The sequence below is a fragment of the Lepidochelys olivacea genome, assembly GCF_965140295.1.
Source record: "Lepidochelys olivacea isolate rLepOli2 genome assembly, chromosome: 1".
Lineage (NCBI taxonomy): Eukaryota > Metazoa > Chordata > Testudines > Cheloniidae > Lepidochelys > Lepidochelys olivacea.
Window position 1 is genome coordinate 55,895,807 of NC_140411.1, and position 15,100 is coordinate 55,910,906.

Consider the following 15,100-nt stretch of genomic DNA (forward strand, 5'->3'; position numbering starts at 1 on the left):
AAAAGGAAAAATCAAATGAATGCTGATTGATCCAATTAAGTATTCAAATGAAAGCAATGATTACTCAAATGCATCTTGAGACTTAGTGAGACGGATTCTGTGAAACGCTGGCTTTGGCCCTAAAGCTATCATGAGAACACCAGTCTCTAATGATTAACTAAAGCCTAGGCTTGGGTTACCGGTAATTGTAAAGCTTAAATGAAAAGAAATGAGCAACCTAGCTAATCTGCAGGTCCAGTACTCCACCTCTCCCCTGCCAATGTCCTGGGTAACTCCGCACCACCGCTGGCCAATTTAAATATAAAACCAAGCATTTAAATTCAGGCAAGGTATACTGACGAGAGACTTTTAGCAGATTTCTGGTCTCGTTATAATCTGTTAATTACTATGGTAACATAAGATTCTAACAGTCAGCACAACCAGGACCTTAGTCAAACTTAGGTATGCATAATAGGTGCCTAATAGCCTTGAAATCCAGAAAATATGGTCAGAGTATCAAGCATCACAATTATTATTATGTCCCCCGTTCATATTCCTTATGCATTCCTGGAAGAAAAAGCTGACAGTCGAATTTTCAGAAGGGTTCTTTTATTGAATGTATTGTTACAATAGCTTGACTTATTCGCATGCCAGGCTCATGAGTCATGATCAAGGGGACAAGAAAGGGCAGAGGGTGCTTCTAAACTCGCTGAATTCACAGCTCTCCCACCAAGGAATTATTTAAACATAAAATTATTCTAGGAACTTCTTGTAGCCACTGCCATCAAAAAGAACTCAAGTTACCACACAACAGTCTATATAGTCTTTTCCCAAGAAAGAGCATAGACATGTAGCTGTTTGCTGTACTTTGGCAAGAAGTACTTGGTGGTACTTAGAATGAAATAATTGAAATCAGAGGTGCACAAGACCTGTTAGGATTGTTCCCTGCAATCTACTTTCTAGTGTTCTGTCTCATCTTAACCTGCAATGGAGTTCCTCTACTTCCTTTGAGAGACCATTCCACAGTATGATTGATTTCGCTCTCAGGAACTTTGCCCTCATTGTTAACCTACGTATTCCTTTTTTTTAATTCCTCTCCGTCCTTAATGTTTGCATACAGCAAATATTCGTAGAATAATTGAAGGAATTTTTATATTTCATTGGAAGAAAATATGTACTAAGCATAGTAATAGCCAAGAATATTTGAATTAAGAAATTCATTTCAAGACAGGATAATGTTTTTAGAGGGTAGACTGAGGTATCCAGGCCAAAAATAGTCTCTTGGCCTGGATACCTCAGTCTACCCTCTGAAAACATTATCCTGTCTTGAAATGAATTTCTTAATTCAAATATTCTTGGCTATTACTATGTTTAGTGCATATTTTCTTCCATCTATGACATTAAGGGCAATCTGTTGCATCCCAAGGTCAAAACTTTGCAGAGGTTCCTAAGTAAGCTTTATGAGCCAAGGACAAACATCTCTCGGGTAGGGATGGTTTGGCTGTAGACCTGGTTAAAATATTTGTGCAAAATTAAGAAACATTCTAGTTTTGTCCTTACCCCCACGGGCAAGAAGAGATTGATAAGTATGCCAGAGTCCTTTAGAGAGGAACTATTGTCAGGGAATTACGAGCTCCACCAAGTGCAGGTCATGAAAGAATTTACAGAGTGACCCCGCTGATTTGCTTAAAGGAGTTGGAAGTGAAGAAGTTCCTGCACATTTATTTAGACATTTGAGTTCAATGTACTTGAGCAGCCAATGGCATCTCTCCACGATTGGCCCCTTTATACCTCTCAGATGTAAACCATGGATTCCCCCGTCCACACACACATGCAGCTAAAACTTCCACTGATGTTTTTGCTGCCATATGCCAAATTCACATCTAATCTGCTGTCTCCTGTCATCCCTCAGTCTCTTTTGATGTAACTGCTTCTAATTTCTCTTCAGAAATTCTGCTTTCAAAAAGAGGTTTTCCTTTTGATGATATCTGTGATTTTCCATGGGGAAAATATCAATAGTAAAGATTTAAGGAGTCCCATGCCCTAGCACACTACATTAAGCAATAGAATAATATACACAGTAGCAGCCGGCAAATATGCAAGGATTGCTCTCAGTAAGCATGTTCTCCAGGCCCCTCTCTACATTTAGAGACAATAAATGAGCTCGAATTTAAAGGAACTCCAATTCATTGACAATTACTTACCCAATTCAAACTGGTTGGAAAGGTTACCACAGGTCTGTCTAACTTCTTCACTGTCCCAACCCAAAGGATAGAGAGCACAGCCAGAGCCAATCAACAAGCCTATGGAGAGAAAGGAAAACAAGACTTAATACAATCCATGACCATTACCGTAACTAAGGCCTGCAGGTAAAATCAATACTTGGAATTACATGAAAGGGTCACATTAACTTCTTATCATGAGGCTACCTATGCTGGGACCACTGGCAAAGCATGTATCGCTTTCTCTACCACACCTTCTACTGTGGATATGTCTACACAGCAATGTAAGCCTAGGGTTAGTGGGACCTAAGTCAGCTAACCTGTGTCTGGGAACCTTGAGCGTCTACACTGCCTTTTAACCCTAGGTAAGGATTTTTGGACCCATGCTTGAACCTTGGGCTCTGAGGTCCACACTACAGTGCACAGACCTGAGTCAAAGTAACTGTCAGAGTGCCTAATGCCCTTCCTCCCCTGGTGTGGACACTCTAGTCCTATGAATGTGTTGCATTGTGGGAAAACTCTACTGCCCTAACTGTGACGGTGCTATTGATGGGACTCCAGTACCCATACAGAGCATGGGTACGTAAACTGCATCATTAGCTCCTTTGGTGGCTGTTTCAGTAGGCTGACTGCAGTTTGAGAAGGCTTTATGCTAGGGTGGGTAAACTTTTTGGCCTGAGGGCCACATCTGGGTATGGAAATTGTCTGGTGGGCCATGAATGTTTATGAAATTGGGAGTTGGGGTGCAGGAAGGGGTGAGGGCTCCGGCTGGGGGTGCGGGCTTTGGGGTGGGGCCAGAAATTAGGAGTTCAGAGTGTGGGAGGGGGATCAGGGCTGGGGCAGGGGGTTAGGGCGCTGGACGGGGTCAGGGGAGCAGGCTCCCGGTGGCACTTACCTCAAGCACCTCCCGGAAGCAGTGGCATGTCCTACCTCTGACTCCTATACGGAAGCATAGCCAGGCGGCTCTGCGCACTGCCCCATCAACGGGAGCTGCAGGGGCAGCATCTATGGGCCATGGTTGCCAGCCAATGGGAGATGTGGGGGCGATGCTTCGGGCAGGAGCAGCATGTGGAGCCCCCTGGCTGCCCTTGCATGTAGACGCCAGAGGCAGGCCCCTGCTGCTGCTTCCGGGAGCCGAGCAGAGACACAGCATGCATGGAGCGGGGCAAACCCCAGACCCTGCTCCCTGGCAGGAGCTCGAGGGCCAGATTAAAACATCTGAAGGGCCAGATGCTGCCCCTGCGCCGTAGTTTGCCCACCCCTGTTTTATACTAAACTACCATCTAATCTGAGAAGTGGGCACTCTGCCTCTAGGCTGAGTCACATGGGCAGGAAAATGCCCATGTGCACCTGTTCTGAGGCTCACCAGGACATCAGTCTCTAGGGCTGTCAAACTATTAAAGTGAAATTTTGCAATTCTTCATTTTTAAAATGGGACGTTCAATTAAGGTATTTGTGTTTGGTTGGGTTTTTTATTTATTTTTGTCTGTTTGTTTTGAACTTTGACATAAAATGTAGCTTTCAGAGGAAAATCACACTCTCTCTCTTTCTCTAGCACCCCTTGGGGATCCCTGCTCCCTGCCCCCTTTTCAGCCCTGGAGCCAGAGATAAGGCTCCCTTGGAGGCTGGGGAAGTTTTGGGGCCGGCTCCCATTCATGGCCCTCACAGGGCGTGGGTGCCCCTGCACGTGCAGCCCCAGGGAGGGCAGGGAGACCTGGGAGCAAGCGACAGAGTGGAGCAGGACCAAGTGGCTGCCCTGCAGGGCTGGGAAGCGGCAGAGCCTCCATCTCAGCTTGGCATGGGGAGAGATGACCTCCAACATCCTGGCAGCCGCCTCCTGCCTGTCAGCTTTGCTCCCTGTTGCAGGCAAACTCTGTGCAGCAGCGAGGAGGAGCTGGAGCTGCAGGAGGCTGTGGGGAAGTTTCAGGCTGGCTCTCGCTTGCTGCCCTGACTCTGCATTGCTGCCCGTGCGTCCCTGCACACACAGAACCCAGGGAGGGCCTGAGAGCAGAGCAGGGACTCAGCGGCTCCCTGCAGGGAGGGGGAGCAGCCAGGATGTCGGGGGTCTTCCCTCCCCCAACCATGCTGAGCCGGGAACTCTGCTGCTCCCCATCCCTGCAGGGCACCACTTAGTGCCTGCTCCACTCTTGGCCCCACACCGTGCTCCCTGGGTCTGCATGTTCAGGGGTGCCCAGGCAGCATGCACCAAAATCTGGCTGTGCTCTTCTGACCAGGAAGTAGCTCTCTTTGCAAAACGCTTCTTCTGATCTGTCTCCACTGAAAACCCTGCAGGCTCTCTGATAGTGCCCTTGCAGACTGGTGCTCAGCAGACAATGGGTTAACGCTGACCTGAGCTGCTGCCCTTAATAGACTGCACCACAGATTGTTGCATAGAGAAGACTAAGAAAGTTGCCCCAGGGAACTCTGGGATACATCCATAGAATTTACAGGACCCAAGTCAATCCAGGGCTGTGTGCAGGCAGGAAAGCAATAGGGCTCAGACCCTAGGTCCCATCTTAACATGGGCTCACACCCTCCAGCTCTTCATGGTCCTGGAACCCTAGGTTCAAGCCTCAGATTAACACAATTGGTGTGTGGATGCAAGGCGGATTAGGCTAGAGCCCAGGCTCTCGCCTGTGCTTACATTGCTCTGTAGACATACGCTGTCAGTCCAGTGGAAAAGAAACTCTGTAGCTAGCTTGGATTTAACTTTTCCTTTTTATGCTTCAAAACTGCTACATATTTTGTTTGGAAAATTCAGCATACGGTTAAACAGGTGCCACGTTAATCACAGCATTTAAAAGATGACTGCTTCTGATTAATTAATGCAACAATCAGTCATGCTCTATAATTGTTCCAACATGAAAAAGTAAACCAACCATCAAGCCTAACCATTCTAATCCTTCATTGCTTTTCTCGCTTTCACGTAGTCTAGGGCCAAAATAGACTGATTTAAAGTCTATGAATTCGTATCTCCGGAACCTAGAACATACGATTTTCCATGAACCATTTCGGCAAAAGCAAGTGAACTTTTGAACCTATGCTGGAAGCTTAACATTCACCTGTGCTGATTTGTCAGCCCCTCATGCCACCCAGAATGGATGTGTATTTTGTAATCGTCACAAGGCCATGATCATTGCAAAGATGTAACATTTTTATCAAACTTTCTTCTCCGCTGTTGCTGCCCCTGCTGCTGAAAGGGCAGCGTCTAACTCAGAGGTGGGCAGCCTGTGGGCCGCATCCAGCCCGGGGGACTGTCCTACCCGGCCCCTGAGTTCCTGGCCCGGGAGGCTAGCCCCCAGCCCCTCCCCTGCTGTTCCCCGTCCCCTGCAGCCTCAGCTCACTGTGCCGCCAACGCAATGCTCTGGGCTGCGAGCTCCTGGGGCAGCACAACTGCAGAGCCGGGCCTGACCCGGTGGTGCTCTGTGCTGCACGGTGAGGCTGCCTGTCCTGGTGCAGCCGTGCTGCCAGCCACCGGTACTCCAGGCAGTGCGGTAAGCGGGGAGGGGTTGGATAGAGGGCAGGGGAGGCCGGGGGTGTGGATAGGGGTCGGGGTGGTCAGAGGGTGGGGAATAGGGAGGTTGGATGGGGCAGGAGGTCCAGGGGGTGGTCAGGGGATGTGTGTGGGGTGTTGGTGGATGGGGCGGGGGTCCCAGGGTGGCCAGAAGTAGGGGTCGGATAGGGGGCGGGGGCCAGGTCATGCCTGGCTGTTTGGGGAGGCACAGCCTCCCCTAACCAGCCCTCTATGCAATTTCAGAAACACGATGCGGCCCTCAGGCCAAAAAGTTTGCCTGCCCCTGGTCTAGCTAGTGATGGTGAACTTTTGGTTGCAGCTTTACAAGGGGAGACTCTACAGGGCATTTAAAAATATACTGCATAGTTTTATTTTTTAACTTCATTTTGATAATGGCCTTGTAGAAGCTTGATAATTATTACGACTTACATAAACCCAGGGGCACATGGCACTTTGCAGATTTATAGGTCAACAAGATCATTACAGAGCTTGCAATCTAGAGGTGTAATCATGTCTTTTACCTAGCGCATGGAGCACTGGGCCAAGATTAAGAAGACCTGGGTTCTATTCCCAGCTCTGCCACTGGCTTGCTGGGTGACCGTGGGCAAGTCACTCGCCCTTCCGCTGCCTCAGTTTCCTCATCTGTGAAGTGAAGATACTGATACTGATCCCCTTTAGAAAGCACTTTGAGATCTACCGATGAAAAGTGCTATATAAGTGCTAGGTATTATTAATATATAGGCATTGGCTCCTGTTGGGGCAGTGCAGAGCTATACTAATTCACGGGAAGCTCTGGGAGGAACTCTCACTCAGGATCCCCTTGGAGTTATTTGTCTATCTAGGAGGTACTTGTTTCATCACATAACCCTAGCATCTGAGCTCCTCGGAATGTAGCCTTACAACACCCCTGGGAGATAAGGAAAGAGTGTTATCCTCATTTTACAGCTGGGGAACTGAGGTATGAAGTGACTTGCCCAAGAACGCACAGGAAGTTTGGGATAGAACCAGGATCTCCTGAATCCCAGTTTCATGCCTTAGCTCCAAGACCCTCTTTCCTCCCCTTAGGGCAAATGATCAGAAAAGCAGTCAGGTTTGCTAATCAGGTTACTTTGTCTCAGCTAACTCCTGAGACTACGTCACATCCATGAGCCCAGAGCTCCATTACTTCCTGTGAGGTGGGTACAGAGGGACACAGCTGCTGTAGCCTTCCTAGCTTGCCCTCTGTGAAGTGCCATGATACTTCCTGTGGCACACGAGGAGTGAAATCCTGGCCCCACTGAAGTCAGTGGAAATTTTACTTTGGACATCACCTGGGCCAGGATTTCACACTAGGAGGGAGCAGTACCTGTGCTGAAAAAAACACATAAGCTGCAGTTGTACCTGGCCACTGCTCAGGGCACAAAGTTTCTTGAGTCTTTCCATCCTCTTGCATAAACCTGGGGCAGCCAGGCACAAAGGCCCTAAATAAGGCACATCGTCATAAACAAAGGACGACAATAGATGATGGAGGTGGGGTAGAGGAGGCAATAGACAATAAAGGGGGAGGACAGTCCGCACTGTTGGAACATAAGCATTCAGATCACGTGTGACCCACGGTTATGGGCCAAATTCAGCTCTGGTGCATGCAGGCACAGTTTTACTGGTATCAATGGAGATGCATCTGTTTACAACAGGGCTGAATTTGGCCCTTTGTGTTTTTCTTTCTTTCACTGTCGTTCCAGATTTTTATTTGTAAGTTTTGTGCTGTTGTTTTTAAACAATTATATCAGGTGTGAGAGAGGGAGTGGTTAGCATGGGCAGGAGATTAACAAAGGAAGGGGAGGGGTGTTCTAAGGTAAGATCTGAAGGAAAAAAAGGTGGTTCTTTGGTACCTAGGAGAAGGGAGGCTGTTCTGGGGATATGGGACAGTCTGGAAAAAAAAAGTCACAGAATGATGAGCGGAAGAAGGAAACAAAGGACTAGAACATCAGTCATGTTCTGGTGCTGTTGAAGCAATGACTAAAACATCATCAGGGGTATGTGATGGGGGAGAGCTGGGCAGAACCTGGAATAAGGAGTTTGAACAGAAAGCGCTAGGGAGCAAGTGAAGGGCCTAGAAGAGGGGAAGACATAGTTGGGGGAACAAGAGAAGCAATTTTCTCTTCCTGACCATTTTTTTTTTTTTAAAAACTTCAACTTTAATAGTGGGAGCATAAAATTAACCTAGTTTTGTTTGCTTCCTCCAACATATAGTAGCGGATAAGCTCAGCATATCACATGAGCCTGCCCCCGCTGCCCCAGGCAGCCTGCTCTAGGGATATTGTTTGATATTTATCCAAGGCTGCAGAGCTAGCAGGAGCAGGTAGACTGACATAAACAATAGCCACTTTGAATTATGTTCTCAGTCAATTTTAAACATGTAGTGAGTAGAGGTTGTTCCCCAAGCAGTCACAGTCGTAATGTAGGCCCAAACAGGGCCTCTCAGACTAGGACTGAATATTTACAACATATATAAAAGTTTAGAGACAAAGGTCTTCCAATCATTTTGTAACATTTATGGCCTGATTGCCAAAGGTTCTGAGCAGCCATAGCTGTGAGTGAGGTCAATGAAAGCACCTCACCTCTCAAAAAACAGATAGCTACAAGAGACTGGGAAAGCACCAAGATACTAAAGAAAGCCCTAAGCAGCAAAATGGGTCCTGGGAATTTCTCCTCCTTCAAAACTCCTTCCATTCAAAGCCAGCTCAGCATCCTGGCATTCAAGTGAAAGGAATATTAACATAACAATGTTATTCCTGCCAAGAATGCATAACAAACTGTTAGACAGCCCTTGCCAGTTACTCTCATCAGGTGCTAAAAACGTACAGGCTGCCTGTTAAACTCATAAAGGGCTGTTTGTTTCCAGTTCAATTTAGGTTTTGTTTCGTTGACAGTGTTTTTTCCACAAATACTGCTCCAAACATTTCCCACCCACCCCCTTTTATAGGCCAACCTTTTCCGAACGTCCTGTTCTGAGTATTCTCTCCAACCGCACATTTGGATACTGTGACTCTGTGCCTTTGGGGAGCTAATGTTTTTTCCTCACCCAGATTTCCCCACATAACTTAACTGCAACACGGAGGGTGGGGGAATGGCTTTCTCTGGAGGGTCACCTAGATATCATTCTCTACTGGCCAGATGGGAATACTATATAAGCGGTGCTGCCAGCTTTCTGTATCAACAGCATTCACAAATATTTTATATTTGCAAAATTCTCACGGACCAGTGACCTAGAAAACGACACTCCTAGCTCAGCTACAGAAAGCTGACTATTGAAGTGTCCGCTCTGGAACATACTATCATTTTATATATTACATATTTTTATATATTACAATTGAGAGACAAAACAAAGTTAACCAGTATATATATATTAATAAATATATGCATATATATATATATATAAATTAATTTCTTAACTTTATTTTGTCTCTCAATTGTAGTAGCTTCCTAGAAGGAAGAATATTGCCTATTAATTTTGAGCTTATGCCGTTCCTAATGAAGTCGATGGCAAAAGACCCAGGATTGGGTCTTTTTGTCCTTGAGTTGACAAGGATTATGTTTTGCTGGATGCCTAATACAGCAAAAGCCCAAATGGGCTTCTTTTTGTCTGTTTTTTGTCTCTGCACAACATGTTGGACATCATGTGCATGGCTATAAGACAGGTATTGCAGAGCACCAGGCAGAACTCATTTATTGACTTTGGTGTGATGGCTTTTAATTCCTCTGACAGAGCAGTGGATTTAAATAAACCTTACATCTGTAGCCTAAGGGACATTCCAGGGCAAGCAAGCGGCATTTCTGAGCCTACACAAGTCCACAGCAACCTTTTAAAATATTCCCAGGCTATCTGTATTCTACTCCTGGGTCTGTCACAGACCCCTTTGTGACACTAATTTCTTCACTTCAGCCTCCTTACCTGTAAAATGAGGATAATAATTCTAGTTTATATTACAGGCATGTTGTGAATCTAAAATAATGATGTTTGTAAAATATTTTGGGATCCTCAGATAGATAGGGCTATACAAGTTCAAAGTTTTATTTGTTTATTATTATTATTATAAATGTGTCAAAACACCTCCCATATATTCATTAGAAAAAAGGGACATATTCTGTTCTCAGATACTGCATGTATCTCTCACTAAAGTATTTAACGTCCCCATTTGTATATCTGAGGGCCCAGTGTGGCTCATAGTATGCGGATATCTCTCTCCTCAGTTTTCCTGGTATAAGTTTTTTGAGTCAGCTACTGTCATTTACTATGTGTTTGTAAATTACCTACACAAAAGTACACTGACCTAGATGAGACCACTAGCAATATAAATGAATAATATAATTAATACCGCTTCTGTGTTTCAGCTTCCTTTTTGGTTCTTTCAACAAACTAGAAAATTCTGGGGCCTGGCAGAGTCAAAACATCACAAATCAAAAGAAGCATCTTGCCATGGCGAAGGACTACACAGTCAAAGGCATTGGGTCTGGTTCTGTTCTCAGTTACTTATGTAAATCTGGAGGAATTCTATTGAACTTAATGGGAAGAAAACACCATGAAGCCAGTGTGAGATCAGAAACAAAGCCCATCATGTACACGCAGTACTTGTAATCTGGTACTAATTGATAAAAAATCTAAGGTATGGCTGGCATGACCCTTGAAATGTTAAGCTGCTCCAAAGGACGTGCAGTAGGAGCAAGCAGTGCTCTTGCAAATGATTGCACCGTGTTAAATAGTTCACATTTTCCAATAACTAACCCGTTGCACTGATTTCTGATTCTTACTATTTTTGTCACCCAGGAACTAATAAGCCAAAATGAAAATGGCAAATAATTGTGTGAAGACCAGATCAACTCCCCATTCCAAAGAGACACAGCTCTCCCCCACTCCCAGTGAGCTGTTATATTTTCAGCAACAAGCAAACAATCAGTTTCTTTTGTGGAGTATAAGCAAGCCACTGTGGTTTCCCTTATCTATAAATCTGCACTGATTTCTGACTCCAGGCAGTGACAATGAGATCAGTCAGGAAGCTGCCACCTAACTTCATGGCTTCCCTAGTGAAAAACTGATGTAGCTAAATTGGCCCCTCTCAGCCAAGAACTGATTTTTTTATTCATCCAGAACAACCAATATTGCAGAGCTTTCCACATTTCCTGACAGACTCTGTAAAATCAAAATAGCTTTTCTGAGACATCAAGCTTACGATGAGACCCAGAAGCACAGACAGCAACTGCTTGAGTGCAGAGAGCGAGGAAGATATAACAGCCAGAGATGTATGTGCCAGCTTGGTGCACAGAGGTTCTTTGTGCACTCTTTTCAGTGAAGACTGAAACAACCCGAGCCCAAATGGACTGGTCAGTGCATGGAGCCACATGACAGTAAGATGAAGGGGGTTTAATTACAAACATACATACAGATGGTGTCTTCTTGACATTTTCAAAGTAGTCAAGAAGAGTTAGACTCAGAGCCCATTATTTTTAATGGGAGGTAGGTGTCTAAATCCTCTAGATTCCTTTGAAAATCTCTGTCTCTCCTTTTAATGTAACACTTCCAAGAAGATTACGGGTCTGATTCAAAGCCCACTGAAGTCAATGGAAAGACTCTCATTGAGTTCAATAGATTTTGGATCAGCCCTATGGCGCCTGTCCTGTAATCTGACTGGCACCAGTGAAGCCCCATTGACTTCAGTGGGACTCTGCATAGTTGTAAGCATTCACCTGGATCAGGAGCTGTATGAGCATCAAGCCTGTTTACTATAATCTCCAGTTATTTTCAACCCTGATATTTTAACATAAAAGTTTGCAGATAATTCAGCTAGTCACAAGGAATATTGGTTGTGCTGAAAGGCTTCAGCCTCCACTTAAGAGCTAAGTTAAATCAAACTGCCCTGAAAGCAATGAAAAACCCTAACCTAATTTGGAAAGTTCAGTGGCGAGCCAACACTGATTTAATTCCAGCATGCACATCCTGGTCTGCCCAATAGTTAGAGTATTTAGCCTGCAATGCTTTCCAACTCTCCACACCCAGCCATGCAGCTGCTTAACATGCTTAGAATGCCTGTGGCATTCTTTAGAAAAAAGCATCCAGTTGTAATTACCATCATCTTTCATCTTTTGTACCCATTACAATCATCAAAAGAAAATTTAAAAAAGGAACAGGAAGCGTGCAGATGTGTCCATAAAATGCAGATTGATAAAAGGAGAGTCACAGCTTTCAGATGTGATGGGATCAGTCAGTAGAGAGGTCTAGCTTGTCACTGCAAAACCCGTGGAGTAATGAGCATATCTAAATCCATTTTGGATGACATGCTGGGTCATGGAGGATGAGCTGGCAGTATAAGCAGCCCTCTGGAGTGATTTCACAACTGGAAGTGAAGGGCTTCTTACTCTGTGCACAGGCCGGGAATCTGTGAATCACTTCTTTCATTCTGATAGTCACCGCTAGCTTTAAACACAAGCAAAGCAAGCAGCCACCTAGGCCCTCCTCTTTTGGTGGCCACACTCACCATGTGAGCTCTGCAGTTCCCGGCTTGACACACTCTCTCATGCCAGAAGCAGGACTGTAGAGAGGCCTAGCCTGATTGCTTTCCTTCCTTCACCTGCAAATCAGAAGGCAGGGCCTCTTGATAGCATTTGTACTTGAGTTTGCTAGGATGGTTAACCAGCCTCTCCAGCTGCACATCAATGAGTCAATCAGGTCATCTGGTTCCTAGAATATAATCTATGCATTGTTTGGTGCAGAACCTAATACAGTTAAATTGGCCTTAAGGAACCAGAGAAGAGATTGGGGCCCCAGGGTCTTCTAGGCATCCCTTCTCCTGCCATAGGATGCGAGTACCTCAGTGGGAGTTCCTTGTTTGCTATGGTAGAAACTAGAATCCTGGGGTGAAATCCTGTCCCCACTGACATCAATAGGAATTTTTTCAATGACTTCTTAATTAAAGGTAGAATACAATTGTACTGGACTTTGGGGATACTTTAAGTGGTTGCTTAAGGCTAGGCTGTTTCATAGCAGTGCTCCTTAGCACAGGATTCAGTGTATTACCAAATTCTCAGACTGGAATGGAGAAGGGAAGGTGGGTCAGACAGATGAGCCCGGAATGTGAATCTTTCCCACTTAGGCCCTTCCTGGGGGAATGCACCTTGATGGGGTGGGAAGGCTTGTGTGTTCCAATGACCCTGTGAGCTATGTCATTTTTAGTTCTTTGTAGGGTCACCTAAGCTAGACAGGTCAAAGGGTAGGGACCAGACATAAAGCAACCCACTCGTCCTCCAGGTTGGGGTTAAGCGATAGGCCAACAACCTATCGCTATAAAAAAAATCTAATTCTAGAAACACATGATGCTCCCTGTTAAGCTTTAGAAAGCTCCTAATCCATTTCCATCACCACTCCAACAGTTACCCATTTTATTCAACCTAAACAAGCCTCACTACCCTGGTGTGATCTCCAAACCCAATAGCTCCTTGTGGTTTGCCCTTTCGTTGGTCTTTAAGCTGGCAAGTTCCTCATTTGCTTTTTCTTGTAAAACTACATAAAAAATACACAAGTAAAATTTGAGATGAATGGACTGGCAGACCCCTGGATCACAATCAAGGGTCCTACAATTGACATGGCAGTAAACCGAGTTATCAGGGTGATAGGTGGTAGAATGATGAGTGACAGTGAGTGAGCTTCATCCACCCCCATTATAGACACATTGCTACAAAACAGACAATAAGCATTACTATTGCTCATGTTGTAGGCATGACTAGCACTTGTCTTTAACTCCCACTTTGAACTTTAAAAGTGCTTTATGTTCGTATGGACTGGAGTTTGTGACTCAAAACCAATTAACTTACAAATAGTTGCTGCTTATGGCTGATACTGCTAAGCAGGGAAAAGGCAGACAGGAATTACACTAGCATCTTTACACAGAACTAAGTTTCATCACGAAATTATAAAGTGATGATTTGTGGCATTAAGCAACCAGACCGCCACTAAGAGGTAAAATATTAACATCTATTAAAATCGTGGAGAATTGTCTGGGTCTGGACAAGCCTGAAACAATACATAGAGTGGATTAATAAGCCGAGAGACATTAACTAGCTCTGACTATGTTATAAACTCAGATCCATCATCATACTCCTTGAAGCCCCCTCTTATTATGTTGCACACACGTGGCAGGATGTCGGTCCATTTGATTGTTGTCTTATTTAAGGCCTGTAAAGAAAAGCCAAATCTTTAACTACTTTATCCCATCTCTTTAAAAGGAGAAGCCTAAACACAGTACAGGATTCAATGGAGTATAATGGAAAAACTAATGGTGATCACTGGGGAAAGAAAGTGGTACTGATAGCAGAGAGAGTGCTTAACTTCAGACTTATCCTTTTACTCTGTCTTCTTGAAACAGGCTTTGCTTTCCAAACGGGATACACAGCCAATGGTGCTATACCACTTGTGGTCATTGAAGAGCATAACACCTTTCACAGCGGTGTTAGGGGATTTTATTCCTTTTGTGCATCCTACGTTGAATTGTTTCCTAAATTCCAATCAGTTACACACCACAAACCCACTGATAGCAATGGGACTGCACAGGTGTCACTAAGGGCATACTCTGAAGGCAACAGCAAACAGATTGCACAGATGTAACTGAGGGCCCAAAAAACCTTTATCAGTGACAGTGAAGCATGAGATGAAAGGAACCCACCTTGACTTTTAAGATCCCAGGTTGAACTTGCAGGGTAAAGAGAAAAAAACATCTTGACTTGAGCAAATTTGATGTGCAAGTCACTGAGAGAAAATAAAAACTGAACTGCATGATACCATTTTTATAGTAATTTTTTCAGAGAATAACCCCCCTTTAAATATGTCCTTGTCTTTTTTCTATCTCCTGCTTTTTTTCCCTTAAGTCATAGTTTGGGACATTATCAAAAAGAAATCCTTTAAGTTTTTTTGTTTTTTTTTCTGGGCAATTCTAACAAACATTGCTCCATTGACAAATATTCAGGTCATCTACTGTACCTGAAAGAAACTCATTCCTTTCAAGACCATTTTAATTATGATTGTTCCCTTGCACATATTTTGTCTGTAAGCCATTCTGAAACTTCAAGGATGACAAAGTTTTCACATTCCCATCTGTCACTTTGAGCTACAGTACTTTCCAAAACAAGGTTCAAATGCAACACAGAGTTTGACTCTCGGTTTCATGCAGTTTGAAAAATCTCCTTGACATAATGTTTCCAAAGCATTTATCCATTATAAAAGGAAGCTTACAGCATGAAAGTGAGATTGAGCTAAAGGATGTGGATTGTTGTGTCATTGGCTTAGAGATGTGCTCTTGCAACTAAACTGGATTTAAAGTGAAATCCTATATGACAGAGTAGCCAAATTCTGCTCAGG

General features: G+C 44.5%; 1 protein-coding gene across 1 annotated transcript in view; it reads right to left on the minus strand.

Moving 5' to 3' along the window:
- LHFPL6 (LHFPL tetraspan subfamily member 6) overlaps window positions 1-15,100 on the minus strand; it is a 218,500-nt gene that overhangs the window by 17,461 nt on the left and 185,939 nt on the right. Inside the window, exon 3 of the mRNA XM_084616866.1 lies at window positions 2,184-2,282. Within this exon, the coding sequence (XP_084472992.1) occupies window positions 2,184-2,282 (99 nt within the window). The remainder of the gene's footprint in view (window positions 1-2,183; window positions 2,283-15,100) is intronic.